The sequence below is a fragment of the Taudactylus pleione genome, unplaced genomic scaffold, assembly GCF_031769625.1.
Source record: "Taudactylus pleione unplaced genomic scaffold, aTauple2 ptg000199l, whole genome shotgun sequence".
Taxonomy (NCBI): domain Eukaryota; kingdom Metazoa; phylum Chordata; class Amphibia; order Anura; family Myobatrachidae; genus Taudactylus; species Taudactylus pleione.
In genome coordinates, this window is record NW_028284601.1 from 11576411 (window position 1) to 11593321 (window position 16911).

Genomic DNA, 16911 nt, shown 5'->3' on the forward strand with positions numbered 1-16911 from the left:
CTATGACCATTTTCGGCACTTGACCTAAAAATAGATTTTCTAGAATAAACACTCTACTGCCTGCGGGTACGCTGTAGATTTTCATTCCGACATGGTCAATCGCGTATTTCACGTTGCCGCTTAGCAGCGCCAGCGCGTGCCCAATGTGCACGGCCAGTGAGACCTGCACTCTTTTCACAAAAAGGGACGCTGCAACGATCTGTATTTTAAAGGCATCCGCTTCAGCCGCCATTAAGCGGAATGAGTCTTTGTTTCCGGTGAGTTTAATCTTCATGTCAACGGCATTTAAAATTAGATTATGCTGGTGGAAAAGGTCGCAGTGAAGTGGCCCTAGCAATTCAACCGTGCGACTCTGCGCGGTCGCTCCTGCTCGTTTTCTGAAGCCAGTGTTAGGCCCGTCCAGAACCCTGTTGTTATGTTCTCCAGCCACATCTTTATAAAATAATCCTGTGGTGTGCTTTGTTGACAAAGCGTTGGAGCTATAATTCAATATAGTCTCAATGTACACGCAGTAAGCGTAAAGATTGTTGGATTGTGATATGAGTCTGTCGCCCACAGTAACATCCACTTGGCTGAATAATATCACTAAGGGGTAATTAATAAGGGCGACCCGGGCCCCTTGGGCTACTGCCGTGTTATTGGTTCGTACGATCTTGTTGTTCAGATCGTAGTAGTGTTCTCCGCTGGCCGCTATATAAAATTCAAGGGGCGCTGTGTCGGATAATGCCGCTAAAGGTTGAACTTCGACGTATAGACTTTTCTCTATGCTAGTTTGTGTCGGGGGCATGTAAAAAAGATCCAGCTCTGTTTTTGCGCATTCAACGGACTCGGAGTGTATGAAAGACATGCTGTTTAAAAAATATCACCAGCACAGCACTTTGGTTTTCTCTTCTTCTTCTTTAAGTTGCGGCGTCTCCGGCTTTTATTTAAAAAGGGGATGCCCCAAGGCGGAAACGCTATTGTGGGCTTCCGTGTTCTTTTAGACACGCCTTTTCTTGTATATATTACTCCTGAACCATCTTAATTGGTTTGGTTCACCTCATGTATTTTATTCACCACCGCCATTGTGGCATGTCCAAAAACGTCTTTTGCGATATTGCGCGCCGCAGTCTTCACGTGCAGTTTAGCTAACTCTAGACCTCTCCGGAAAGAGGTACCACTTTTCTGAAAAGGCTTCGAAAAATACCGCCTAAACCGCATCCGTACATGTAAGTGCTGCCGTGAAAACCGGGTAATCCGTTACCGGCTTGTGCTTTATAATATAATATTGCACGTACAGCGCCGGATCGCCATAATTTTTAACAGCGACCATTCTGCCCGGTTAATAAAAATAGTTTTTGCAACATCTAAAGTGTAGTTTTACGATCGCTTTCCCAAACTTGAATGCCATGTTCTCATTCTGGTCGTTCTTTATCTCTATGGTAATCGTGTCAAAATGCGCTTTGCACAAAGGTACGTAATCTGGCTTCTCGTATTGAATTGTGACCATTTCGTTGTTACGCCCCTTAATTTCAACAATCTGTAGCAATGGTACATAACTATCACCGACTCTCTGGTGTTCGATAATGTCTGTGTACACGTACAACGTATATTGCCCCCCGTTGATGTCAGCGAATGGCTTTAAAAACATAATTTTGTAAACCCAGTATTCTTGTCAGCTTAACACCGGCTGTGATCTAGTACATCGGCTTATTGTCGAAGGATACGGTGCATTCGAGGTGATCGTACCATAACTTTAATCCTCCATCCAGCTTATGATGCTCAATGTCAGCATTGAATGCTTTGACCAGCGCCTCGATTGTTTCATAAAAAACGGGTTTAATGCACACCCTTGTGACATCTTCGTTCAGTCCATCCCACCTTGTTATTTTCAACACACAATCGCGTATATCGATTGTATTCCACGTGTGCGGGTATTGTATCTCTGTAAGAGCAACTTCCCATTCACCGATTAAGTGTATCGGCTTTGCAAATTTTGTTGTATAGTTAGAAATCTGATTTTGTGAGAATGTGTCCGCCGACGCATTACTGGGCAATGTTATGTAGAACGACTTGTCATCCATCTCTCACCCTGTTTAGAGTGTGATGCGCTTTATATATCTTTTATCTCAGACGCTGCGACCCAGCTGTTAAATTTTGCAGGGCAACTGCGATACTTGACCAACGCATATTTCCGACCGCCGACCATCTTATTTTTTTAAATCTTTTCAACCTTGTAAGTTCTGTTATAGTTTTTGGGAATGCTTTGAAGTTCTTCAGGGTAAAAACTGCCAGTTATAACTTCGCCGAACAGATCCGCCAACGTATAAAGTATCCTAAGTCCTTTAGTGTTCACAGCCTGTATGACGAATATTTCCTCAGAATAATTCTGTTCATAGCCTTTCTGAAATATATCCTTATATTTGGATATGCGTACGTGCTCACCAATGGCTAATCGAGGCTGTATTTTATTAGCTTCAAAGTATTCGCCGTACGTCATCTTAAAAATGTTTAAAGCATTAGAGGCGTTCACATCACACGGCGTACACTTAATCGTTCTATGATACGTGTTTTTATAGCTGTATATCAAGTCCGGTAAAACATCTATATATCTGTATGTATTCTGTGCTGTGAAATAGTGCCACATCCGTGTTTTTAAAGTCCTGTTGAATCTTTCTATAACCACCGCCTTTACGTTGTTGTTGGCCGTAAAATTATGTATATCGTATTTTTCTAACAGTTTTTTTAGGATTTTGTTTATAAACTCTTTACCGCTGTCAGTTTGAAGCTTCTTTGGCATGCAGCCCTGCTGAAATATTTTTTCAAAAGCGCTAGCGACGGTTGCTGCGCTCTTAGACGTTAGGCTTACGGCCCAGGCTCTCTTACTGAATATATCGATAACTGTTAATATATACTTAAAACCATCGTTGTACTTCGCAAGGTCTATCAGCAATACCAAATTGCATTGCCATTGCTGATTTATATCGGATACGCAGATCATGTTCCTTTTATAGAATTTCCTAGCCGGTTTATGTAACGTATACGCGTCTTATTTTTGCATCCATTTTTTAATTTCTGTTCTTTTAAACGCATCTTTATTGGCCTTATAATACTTATCAAAGCTGCTATAACTGCTGGGATTCAATACTGTGTAATACGCCTTTTTCATCCGGCATGATGCACCGTTTCTATTGTTCGTAGGCATGGCTGCCTGCTAAATAAAGATGTATTTACTTTTATAGCTATCACGAAGTTTAACAACAATACTGCCTGTTTAAGCATTGAACACATTTTATATCCGACCCTGTCACATTTATATACATTTGATTTAGATTTATTTATCAAACCCTATCAAAAAGATATCAGTCCATATCAAATTTATATTCATTTAATATTAAAAACTATAAATTCATATAAAATGCATATTAAACGATATCAAAAAGGGGAGGAAAAGTAGGAGTGACAGGGGGTGGATTTAGGGGAGGGCTTGTGGGCGTGGTACCTGTCAAATTAAGTTTGACGAAAAAGTGTTCTCTATCTACTACTAAGGTTTAATGCTCACAGCAACTTTGATTTTAAATGTGAGACAGTTACCAAGCACACCTGTTGCAAAAGCACCTAGGAAAACAGCTGACACAAGTTAGATAACTAGTTAAAAGGGGTGCATGAGAAAATGTGATCACAAACATGATTAATTATAAAAATTAAACATAATAAACAAAAAGCACTAATCCATGTCACTCACCATTCAGAGTTTTGGGGTGCAACATGGTATGTGACCACATTGTTTAAATAGAAATCACAGGGGCTCTGCACTCACCATAATAGCTAACAATAATAATAAACATGGGGGCTGCAAGCTTAAATGCATTGATCAATTCATGAACCAAAACCCCACTGTTTATTATGTTTATTATTATTATTATTATTATTGTTAGTTATTACTCCCACCATACCCTTAATCTCCATATCCTTACCCTTACCCACCACCTTTCCCTCTTGCTCAAATCCCACAACAATCTTTTAATCCACCCCGCTCAAAAACATGTTTTAACTGCAACCAAGTGGGCCACATAAGTAAGAATTGCAAAGTGAAGAACACCACACAGGAACACGAGTTTTCCATGGGTTCATAGGTAACCCCAGTATCTTCTCCCAGGCCTTATATGACTGCTTACAATCTTTTCAACCTATCAATGGATCTGTTCTAATGTAAAATGTGGACGATTTATTGTTGTATTTTAGGACATGTTTAAATGATATTAAACTGTTGTGCTTTATCTCCCACTCATAGGACACAAAGTTGCTAAGGATAAACGGCAGCCATGCCAGGCTAAGGTCGAATACTCGGAATTAAGTAGCTATTAATAACAAGATTTAATTGCAGGAGCCTGTAATCAGATACTATATCCCTAGAATTATTAAAAATGATGGGGGGACTTATTTTACAGGTGACGATTCCAAGAACATGTGTAAGGTGATGGGTAACAACACTAAGATTATCCCAGACTGTCTTTTCCTTTATTTGCCCCTCTTTGAGATACCGTTCAAACAGGCAGCCTCATGTGAAAATATGATAATGAGGTTACTGTGCAGGGTCTCACGAAGATGAATAAGAATAACCGAAATTGAAAGTGTTATTAACTAACATGTATAATGCAAACTGTCATGATGTCAAATCTGAAGATTTTGTTATGATCCAAAAATTTTTTAGCTCGGGTTGTTTGACTGATTGGTGGAAAGGTCGGTATCTGACGATACAACATCCTCAAAGGAAGGCCGAGGAAGATATGGGGGTCCATTCCACTCACTATAGGGAGGTTAACCAACCGGTGGAGACACAAGGCGGAGACAAGGCCGATAACATGGACCTGTCGATTGTGAGCTTGTGCCAGAAGGATTAAAAAGGTGACAGTGAGATATATGAGCTAAAGAAATGTGTAGATCAGTGCTTACAGCAATGGAGTGGTCTGCTGTGGTCATCCTAGTTCTTTCTTCCAGAAGTTTCTGTCATGATGATCTGATTGGGGATACCCAGTTTCAGTGATGGGGGACTGATAAAGGAAATGGGAGCTGATGGCAGAGCTGAAGGAGTGGATTAAGGAGGAGTAGTGCTATACCAAATCAGGGGAGTGTCTGACCAATCTTAGTATTGTAATTGTTATGTTAATGGGAAGAATACTTCCAGAAGTTATGACCCTCACACATGTTGAAATGCTTGGTATACATAAAAACACACCATCCCCATATCTTCACACACAATATGAACACAGAGGCAAAAGAAACATGATACCTGGTGATGTGCTGGTGATGTGCATAAAGCCACTCAGTTAATTAGTGAGACAACTGGCATTCAAGTTTTAGTGGCACTGGATCCCACCAGGATCACTCGGGGAACACTAAATTTTAGATATATTCAGGAACTTGCTAAATTGATAGATAATATCACCGAGATGTACGATGACACATTCAGGTATACAGGGAGAGAATTGCAAGCGTACAAGAAAGAACTGGTGCAACACAGGCTAGTGTTGAATTATTTAACTGCTGTTACTGGAGGGTATTACTTAAAGTTAGCCACCCAATTTGGAGTAAAATGTTGAACCTATGTCACCAATGATACCAATGACCCTAAGGAGGTGATAGACCGGAGGATGGATGAAATTCTGCAGCTAAAATGGGAGTTTCGTAAGAACCATAATGCTTCAGTGGCTGAAGTAGGGGAAAAGATAGAAGGATGGGTGTCATGGCTGAACCCAGTGAAATGGTTCTCAGGTCTAGGGGAATGGGTCCAGGAAGTGATCGCCAGCATAGGCAAATTCTTGATCCTTATACTAATTGTCATCATCATAATTGGCATATGTGTCCGGTGTGTTCCTATTGTGTTGAAGTGTGGAAAATGTAAAAATAGAGTAAAACGAAAGAATGAAATTATGATGGTGGCCAGTATGAATACCGAGGTAAATACAGAACTGCATTACAACCCTGAGCTAGGAAATACCATCATTTAATGTATTATATTTAGACATGCATAGAATCTATTATTGAAATGTTATTTTTAAAACACCTCAGATAATGTAAAGTCTAAATTCCCCTTCAAGACTGCATTTATTAGACTGGTGCATCCCCACACCTTTTACATGATCTTCCAAGATCCGCGGTGTGCTTATAATAGTAGTTTTATGTCCCCATTCAGAGACACATTATTGATGGATTAAGAACCACCTTGTGCCATCCCATAATAACACTAAATAATATGTAACTGTAAGCCTAAATTAAATTCTAATAGCAGATTGTGATAGCACGTTGTTCGCTATCAAAGGGTGGACTGTCGAAACTGGATTATTGGCTGAGACAAGATCAGTTTAAAATTGAATCGCAGCGACACCATCTTGTGACTAGCCGCAAGACGCCCTTTTGCGAATGGCCGCCTAAGCGCCATTTTAGATAAACTCACACTTTAGTACATGTGGCGATAATACTATTAGCATCATGCGATTGCATCTGTGACCATCGCAATAAGTTATGGCGATTCACCAAAAGCCCATTTCATGACTTTAAGTAGTTTGGGTGTTTTGGATAAAGTGCATATTATTATATATTGCATTAGCTAGAACAGAGCAAATGGCCACGTGACAACTAGCCTGTGTAGATAAGCTTCCTGGATAATGTCTGCTCTCACTCCAGGTGGCCTGGCTCGAATGCACACCTTACATTAGCAAGCTACCTGCAGTGAAATAACTTCAAAGCCAAGAATGTTATCTTAGGTTTGGGTCTTGTAGCTGTGCTATTTGCATTCACACAAGAGTCTGGGAGAATAAAGGGCATTTTCTTTTGAGCCTGGGAAAGGTGGGGGCTGCTGAGAGAGGGGGCATGTGGAACTATAAGGCTCAGCATTCAACACTGCTAGGTATTCACTTAGTAAGTGAGATTTAAGTGCACCATTCCTCATACACACATTAATATGCACAATTGCGCTGTTAACTAGTCGCATATTAGCAAATGCATAAGACCTTGTATGAAAACACTGTTTTATTAGCTTCATGCGCACGCATCTGCCCCAAGTTAACTAGCGTCTTTATATCAAACCCCGCTTACTCACACATTACATATCCACATAAAAGGTTTAATAAGCTTTAAAAGTATAAGATTTAAACAAATAAAGATATTTGATAACTAAGGTTTTATACATGCGAAGAAAGCAGTGTTTGGTTTTGTACTGATGCGTACTCTTTCAACAGAATTCCGGTATTATCGGTGTGGAGATCGCATCATGCATTCTCAACTTATGGACCGCAGAGACTTCAAGCAATAAAATGTATATTATGAACAACTGTTAGGATATTGCATGGGGGCTGGAGGGCAGAGACCCCCAGTTGTTAGAGGCTGGGATGAGTCTATTTGAACCAGCCTGTTAAATGCTCTGTAACAGATGCTCCCCCCCTTTGGAACCAATAGCATCAGCAACAAACTTCTCTATTGTCCTGTCTATTATGGGGGGGGGTATAAATATGTGTGCTCAAACACTGGATCTTTAGTCTTCTTGCTGAATGCTGAATGATGACGGGGTTTCTTGCTGACGCCTATCATCTGGTCCGGAAGCACTGCGTATGTATACTGTACTTGGGGTCTGTATAATTCCTTTGCACCGAATTGTGTATAGATCAATAGCGTGTAACTGACTGTACTTTTACATGAATAATACTTTGTGCTTCGGAACCACACGTTCCAAGTCTGGAGTCTTTTATTTACTGTATGACTGCGTATGCAAATTAGCATCATCCTTAGAGGTTTATAGGTAGGATTTTAGAAGGTACAGGCAGGGGTATATAGAGGTTCAATTTCAATATCGTCACATCATTAACAACCTGGCCAACCACAGCATACCAAGACACTTCTCTCAGGTACACAGTGGAGATAGTCGTAGCCTGAAAATAGTTGCCTTAGAACATTTCCCCCAATCAACACATGGGGGAGATAGGTATAGAACCTCATGTCGCCAGGAGGTCTATTGGATTAAGTTAAACGCCCTCTATCCAGATGGTCTGAATGAATCCATAGAGTTAAACAACATAATGTGATAAGACTGACCTGTAGGCCATACATAGTAGATAGGTTCCCCATCACCATTTAAATGTGCTTATTAATATGACTTATTCGCTTGGGATCTGAATAAGTTTTTGCTGGTATAAGACGACTTGGGATGGAATATTAGGATATAAAAGTTATCTTCCTAGAGGGTTGACCCTCTCAGAGTATTCCCATTCTCTGTTTCTTTCTCCTGACTAGGATTTAACCACAGCTAAACAATATCAATTATGTGATTCTTAAACTAAGTTACTATTATCCCTCTGACCTCTGTTTTCTTCTGAATACTAAATGCTAAATAACTATAAGATGGGATGTCATTTAGGGAGGATTGGTAAATGTCTTATATTTGTATATGTATATGTGCATGTATGCATATCTCTCTCTCTCTCTCTCTCTCTATATATATATGTATATATATATATATATATATATATATATAGCTAGACTAATCCTTGTGCTTCTTTATTGCCTGATTGAATTATGTAATATTGTCAACATTTATAATTCAACTACTCTGAACATCAATATAACCAATATTTTATATTACATTTTGACATGACTATATAGTCACTAATGGTATGAATTATGGCCCTCATTCAGAGGCGCTCACAAAATATGAGCGGTCACTCTGAATGAGGGCGGCCGCTTGTGGTTTGAAGTGCGGCCTCCTGGTCGCTAGCTAAGCTGTTGGTTACCACCCACAGCTTTAACGACCGACCAGGTTGATGGTCGCGATGGTCAAGACCATCGCGACCATCGGGGCTTGCGACAAGACCCTAAGGTTGGGTCTCGGTAACCACAAGCCCCAGGGAGCTTCCTGCTCTGATCGAGCAGGAAGCTCCCCACTGACATCACTGCTGATGTCAGTGCGGCCGCCCACAAAATGGCAGGCATTCCTTAAGGAACGCCTCAGTTTGTGAAACCACCCCCCCAACATGCCTACACAACGGGTTCAGCTGTCGATCAACATTGACAGCCGCCCCTTTTGTAGTGAGCTCCGTAGCAAGAGAATTTCTCTCTCGCTCCGGAGCTTGCGAACGCACGTGCACAGGGCCTGAACTTCGACCCACTTGTGAGCGCTCGGCGCTTGCAAGCGGGTCTGAATGAGGTCCTATATCATTATAAATTATTGGTGTGATGGGTTTCTTATAAATAACTATTTATTTAAGTTTCTATTCATAGTTTTTAATAAAATTTGGATTTTTTTATATATTGCTATAATTTAACTTCTAATGATGTGTATCTTTTTCTGTTCAAATCTGCTACATATTTCATATATTTCTCACATGATATATATTATTACAACTAACTTTGTGAGTTAGGTGAGTACACTTAATTCTCATTGTTTCTTCTGTTTATCTATGTTTCATAACGTGAGCTGTATATTCATATCATTGTAGGAGTTTCTTAATATCTATTTATCCTATATGAGGCTTGAACAGGTCACATGATGGTAACTGTGAAAGTAAATATCTAGACCAACTCATTCTAGTTCACAATGTCAATGCCTCCAATTGCATTCAGGTCACATGACATCATCTGACCTATCATGAATGCTTAAGAAACTGTGGGTCACGTGATTGGGAAGCCGCTCACGTGACCGCAACTAAGAATGAACATACAGGAGTATTCCCTTTATTATATATGGTAGGAACACTCGTTTTTGTACTTTTTTATATCAGTGTGATCCCTCATATGATTGCCTTCATTTTATCGGGTATTATTACTTAAAAAATAAAAAAATCCTATTGATTTTAACATATGACCTGTTTAATTGATTATATGCATCTGTAATTAATTATGCAATCAAAGCAGCTTAAATAGCAGTATCTACATGGCTTATTCATTCATTTGCTCCTGACAAAGGTGCGGGTAACTTCCTCACGGAAACACATTGAGCCTTGCCAATCAGACCCCCCACATACCAGAGCACTTGGAGGACATCTAAATAAGCTTCCCAGACCAGGAATTTGGAGTCAAGTATATTTCTTTAAAAGACCAATCCAAGTTGGACAAACATCATATGCAAGGACTTCTTGCTACAGTGCCCACTTGGTAACATTTTACTCTCATCTACTGGGAATAACACCGGGTACATTATTGCTGCTGGACTCAGTGACTCATACTTGTGTTGTGGGGCAAATCCCATTATCTGCAAATTGCATATTTAATTTTTTATTTGATGTTCATGATTTTATATGTTCTTAACAAATTGTTTTTTGACCAGGCCATGTGTATATGATACGTAACAATAGCCATACTATAGTCTCCATAAGCGCTGTTTTCTTGTTGTGGTTATATATGATGTATTGAGGAGCTTAACACTCTCCTCCTACAGCTGCTGTTTGATAAGTGCCACGCCTCCATTTCTTTCCGTAATTGAAAGGGATCTTTGCATTTAAGCGCATATTAGGATATATTTTTTCAATTACAAGATTTTTTGTGAAATCTTTCTATGGTTTTATCTATGCAAGTGGATTTGGGAGACACCCCAGTGATTAATTATTTCATTGAAGATGTAAGTATTGCCCCACTTTGGATATATATATATATATATATATATATATATATATTAAGCAAATATTCCATCCTATCTTAATTAAGGCTTAATAAATGTTACTTTTTAATTGATCAATATATATATGAGTTCCCCCAAACAAAGACATATTTTCTCCAATTTCATGACATGAACCAGCTAGTAAGAAATAAATGATATGCAAAACTCAGGCTATATAGCAACAATTTGAAGGAACCCCCACCCTAATTCTTCTAGAGGCATTATACTGTACCAGCTATGCACTGCAGTGACTGACCATCTGATGCTCCATTCTACCCAACAAAATAAGTTAGCAAGAACTTATAAAATAAAAACATTAATGAGGGAGGATGGGGATAACTCTGATAAAAGAAACATCAGTCTCGGAAGTGTTGATTAATAAGACCTCCTGAGGTCTAAACCCTCAGCTTACTTATACCCATTTTATACTACAAGCAATAACCTGGGTTATTGCACATGAACGTGCAGCAACTTGGTTTAATGTGCAGTGGGAAAGGGCAGGGTTGAAATAAGCTGGGTCGAGTAACCCAGTATTTCAACCCTGGTCCTGAGAAGGGTTGAACGCTAACTCAACTCTGCTAATGATGCAGTGTGAAAGTGTAACCCGGGTTGTTGCGAACCGGGTCACATTCTCTGCATAGGAAGAGCCAGCACTTTGACATCTCATCTCCAAGCATCAGCTCACCACATGATGTCCATGATATCATCGATCTTGCATCAGTGCCGTGTCAGGTTGCCAGTCTGACTGGGGTGTCAGCCGACCTGGCTGATACCCCTGTCAGACTGATAACCCGACCCAGACCCAGGATGGACACGTGAACATAATCCCGGGTGTGACCCAGGAGTCAGATGTAAAAGTAGCAGTAGATTCTACTATCATTCACAAAGGCTGAAAGTCTTATCTCAAGCTTATAATAGCACTCACCCAAGTGCAGGAAATGGGAAGGATTTGCACCAACTCAACCTTCATGGAATGAAGTTTTGTTCTTTATTAAGATAGTGATTACTTGACAATATGACCAAACAACATTGTTTTAGTCTTTTATATATCCATGAGAAAATAACATAGAGCAGATATGAAGAATCATATTGATAACTTGGTCTTGGATTTATTAATTATTTGAGTGCCACTGCTGCACACTAGTTTTATATACATATATAGTCCTCAAGAGTAAATAGAAGGTGGCACTCAAAGATTCAGTTATCAAGTTCAAGTTAATAACCTCTAATAGTTCTTCCAGAATCTTTAAATAGTTCTCTAGAGCAGGTTTGTTGGCCAGGAAAACTGCAGCAAAGTCATTGGTTCCCTACCCAGATTTTGCTATAGGGTCTGGCAATGCTTGTTCCTTTCCTGCTTTAATACATGTACCTTGTAAAAATAATGAAATGGTTACCTGTCCCCAGGCCGAGCTCATAGTCACCAATGCTTCATTTATACAAGATAAAACAGTATCTATGTCCTTGTCCTCATATTTATGATGATTTCCAAACATGATGGAGAAAATGATATTACAAACAGCTTTGCTGAAACTGTGTCGAGGATCAATGAATGATTCTGGAAGGTATGCAAAAAAATATGAAAGTTTTAATCTTACCTTATTAACAGATACTGTAAGGATAAAGGAATATTTATCCTGAAAATTAGTTTTATGATGTTACTTATGTTCTTTACTTGTGTGTGCTTTATAGCCTGTGATGATTCATTTTGCCAGATGTTTACCATATTTTCCTGGGACAGACTCTATAGGGTACTTTACCAATTAGTTTATCCCTGGAGTTATCTACCTAGTACACAGGTTCTCAAGGACCCCAAACAGTGCATGTTTTCCAGGTCTCACAGAATCACAAGTGAAATAATTAGCTCCACCAGTAGATCTTTAAAATCAGTGAGTAATGAATACACCTGTGCACCTTCTGGGTGACCTGCAAAACGTGAACTGTGTGGGGTCCTGAGGACCGAGTTTGAGAACCACTGCCCTAGTATTACTATGGATTCCACTAAGTATTTTTTTTCTGACAATGCTACATATTTAGGGCCTCATTTATTAACTAGTTTTATCACCAAAATGAGTGATAAATTTCACTGTGCATAATAAATGGTGCTCCAGTCAAACAGTTTCCAACTGTCAACTGTTGGGATGATTGGTTGGAGCACCATTTATTATACAGAGTGAAATGTCTTACTCGTTTTGGTTATAAAACCCGTTAATAACTGTGGGCCATAGTCTTATATACTTAGGAAGAGATAAGCTTGATTTAATGTGCATCATATTATTCAGTAGCCTATTAATTTTTTCTATAATAATTTTTTCAGCCGCTTCCTGGAGGAGGAGACAGCACCAGGTTGCTTGGCAAACAGCAGGCGCATCACAACCTATGTCACTGAGCAGCGACCCGGTGTACGGAAGCGCGGCTCCAGCCTCTGGGATAGCGTTCATCACTCTGGTGGGGCTATAAGGTATTCATGTTTATGACAGTCTGACGACAGGACCCTGCATTGTCCAGAAACATTGCTCTAATGTGGCTTTTTTTGAAAATACAATAGATTTTTTACCACAATGTGATGGTTAGTCTACCACAGTGGGATGGTTGGTCTACCTGCCTATGGGACATACTGTATATATCAAACTGAGAAACTGCTTGCACTGTTGCTTTTGATGCTGACGTACTAAGGGCCTGATTCACTACTGTATGCAACTGCATTTGCAAAAGCGATTAAGCTCGCAGTTCAGTTCAGTTCTGCGATAGTATGCTAATACATCGCGATCGCTATCCCAATGCAGCACTACACAAGGCCACTCACTTTACTTAGCACACATACGCAATGTTTAGCAACACTGCAAAACCATTGGTACAATAGAGTACCATCTCAGCCTCACGCACACTTGCACAAGCCCTGACTTTACTTGGAAATTGCTAACCACACACGGTATATGACCTCAGACTGCGTAGGCCATTGCAGTGGAAAATTTATGCACACCCCTTCAACGGCGTTGAAATGCACTGGCATGCCTGCATTCGACCAACCACCCCCCATCACCACCCACAAATGGCGCTTCCTGTCAATCACTCTGCGATGGGTCTGCATAGTCACTGTAATAGCAGTCCTGATCACAATAGCTAGTTCGCACATTGCGTTGCAGAACGCAACAATCAGCCAATTGCGTCTGTAATCACAGTTGAATACGGTAGTGATTCAGGTCAGTAAATAGTTTTCAGTAACGTTTCATAGGCACATTGGGGACATTTGAGAAACAGTTTTACTTATTATATATTTATAAATCTGTTAGATATTATCCAGCATTGAAAATTTATACAATCTTGATGTAAACAATTACATGAAACAGTGTAGGATATACTTGATACATAAAGTAGTGGAAATATATTTGTAGCTGTTGGTGCAAATCAGTGCTCAAAGTGGGAATTTAGAGGTGGGGGTATGGCGAGTGAATCTCTTCCCCCCCCCCTCCCCTTGGGCCCCTGCTTCCATATCAGCCCATTGTATGTCTCACCCCCCCCCACTCTTCCTGCCTGCTCCCCTCTCTCACACCCTGCCCTTCTCACTAATTCCCTCTCTGTCACCCCCTACAATACTAACTGCCTGCCTCCCTCTGTCTGCCCCTCTCTCTATTCCCTCTCACATCCTCCCCTCTCTCTATTCCCTCTCACTATTTACCTCTGTCCTGCACTCAGTGCGCTGCTGGAACGGAGCTGCCAGGACTCAGGAGCACCAGGTCCCATGTTGCTGGTGCAGTTGTGTGAGCCAATGAGAAGATACTACTTGGCAGTTTCTCAGTGGCTGGCTGCCACGAGCCCTGTGATTGGCTGGCGGCTGCGAGCCCCGTGATTGGCTTGCGGCCACGAGCCTTGCGATTGGCTGGCAGCCAGTGTGTGCTGACTGTAGCCAGGACCGGATGCTTTGTCCCGGCTACATGCCAGCGTGTCTGCTGCCGCCGATCGAGATGTGTCCCCTGCTTCGACCACTGGTGCAAATACATATCCATGGATACAAGCAATGAGCTAGTTCTATGCTCTGGGAAGTTACTGATTATTCAGTATGTACAGTAATAGTTTCTGGCTTTGAGCAGATGATTACAGACACAGTGCTAGGAATTGATCTGTAATTACCGCACTTAAGAGCAAAAACTAGTTCCTGGCTAAGGACAGTTGATAAGTACATGTATAGCACTAGTTCCTAGCTCTCTGCAATCGGTTTTTAAAAGCATTGTGCTAGTTCCTGGTTCTGGACAGATGGTTATTATAGGCACTCTCCTGGCACTTTATGGGTAACTGTATAAAGTGAGGTCTCCCATATCACCCAGATGTTCAAATACTTTTCTTAACAGTACTAGTAAAATAAAAATGTTATAACAATGTTTTACTTATGCTTTATACACTTATGCTATGATTTCGTGTTGTATTTTGTACTCAAGATTGTATACTTTGTTTTTTTGAGAACCATTTACAGTTAAAATTTAAGGTGCAATTTTGCACCTAGGCAATAATATGGGAAACTGCAGGGAGGATGTTTAAATTGATTGGACAGCTTTAAATATTGGAGGGGTGGCACTATTACTAGACAACTTTATTTAAAATGGGTTACAAACACAAAAAAGAAAATTGTATATCATATTTGCCAAATTGTTTTGTTATGACCAGTCCCCCCCCCTCCACACTTTATTTTCTTCTGTTTAATAAATCACTAAACTCTTTAAGGTCTTTTAAAAATGGTTTATTGAAATATAATTACATTCCACAAACATTTCTGGTGCTTTATGATTCCTCCCTCAGGGCATAAAAGGACTTATAAACTACCATAGAACAGAACTGGGGAAAAATAAGCAGGAATGCTCTGAAAAAGTACTTGCAAACAAGTTCCACCATATAGCCGAAATAATTTTATCCAATATTTTTTTACACTTACTGCATATCCTCTGATTGTATGTCTTCTGTACTAACCTTGAGTTTTCTTCAGCTTTGCCACCAGGAATTGAATCTCTTCCTGAATGCGATCTTCAGTACTCCTTTTCCCAAGGCCCAAGTCACGCAAAACGGGCATAGAGAACCGACGGAGCTCCCTCCACCTCTTCATGTTGGTGGTAAAAGCCAGGCCTGTGAACAGCAAAATAGATCCCATGATATATTCTCAGCTGTGAGATCTGTAAATGATAGTTTTAAAATTGAACTTGTTTGCAAACAGTTGGTTAATGAAGTCCTTCAGAGTGGTGTCCTCAGGATAAACTTAACTCCATCCTTTCCAGATTTTTCATTTTATAGGGAATATTTATCATGTAAGTTGTATACCTAAACATTCATCACTGGGGTCATTTACAGTGGAATAGGGAGGCTTGCCACAACACAATAGAATTTTTCATTGTACATCTTGCTTTGATGTATTTGTAGCAGTAGTACTGCTTTGGATGACACGTTATTGGGACACATTGGGATGTCTGATATACAGGAATATTTAGTTGGACATGCTCAGCAAGAAAACAATTCTTTCTGTACCGTTATGATATTTCAGTGAAAGGTGTACAGCTCAGAAAATATAAAAAGTGCTCCTTTCTTTGTGAACATGCTGAGTGACCAGGAGAGTGATTAGCCTCATTGCCAGTGTTAGTTATGCTACAGTGGTGGATACTTTTTTGGATTCCTCTCTCTGTCCCTAACCTATGATTGTGACTTGTTTACCTTGATTAACTCCACAGAGCAGTCTGAACAATTATTACTACTATAAACTAGAGATGAGCAGTTTGGCTCTAATCTGTTCTTTTCACCAAAATTTGCACACGTTCATATTTATCTCATTGGCTATCTAAAACATGTGACACCTGGATACCAATAAGATTCTGTTTTTAGATCCAAACATAACCAAACCAAAACAAAACTGAACAGCTCATCTCTACTATAAATTGAGAAAAATATAATTTGACTGTTACTGAACCTCTTGCTAGAGGACATATTGGGTTACATTCTTTGATATGACTATGTATTGTGTGCATATTAGGTCGCAATTCTGGATACCTTTAGCCATTGGAAGTCCTATACGAATATCTGCCCATATTCTTAGCCATATGCTTCTATGTGACAAAACCACATCCAGCCATTACTCTGTGAGAGTATTCATCATCACTAATAAAAAGGTACTTATATCTACCCCATGATTTATGCAGGAGAGCTGCCTGAAAATGGCATGCATTCCAATTACATGCCCTGCGTTCACCCAATTGCCAACTAGTAAAGCCTATTCAGCTAACTGTGAGAAGCAACTGGCATGCACGTGA

The 16911-nt window shown here is 40.0% G+C and overlaps 1 protein-coding gene across 1 annotated transcript in view; it reads right to left on the reverse strand.

Annotated features, from left to right (window-relative positions):
* Positions 1-16911, reverse strand: part of LOC148518797 (cytochrome P450 2G1-like) — a 79609-nt gene that overhangs the window by 44075 nt on the left and 18623 nt on the right. Inside the window, exons 3-4 of the mRNA XM_088477112.1 lie at positions 15587-15739; positions 12022-12182 (exon numbers count right to left, since the gene is read on the reverse strand). Of these exons, the coding sequence (XP_088333238.1) occupies positions 12022-12182; positions 15587-15739 (314 nt within the window). The remainder of the gene's footprint in view (positions 1-12021; positions 12183-15586; positions 15740-16911) is intronic.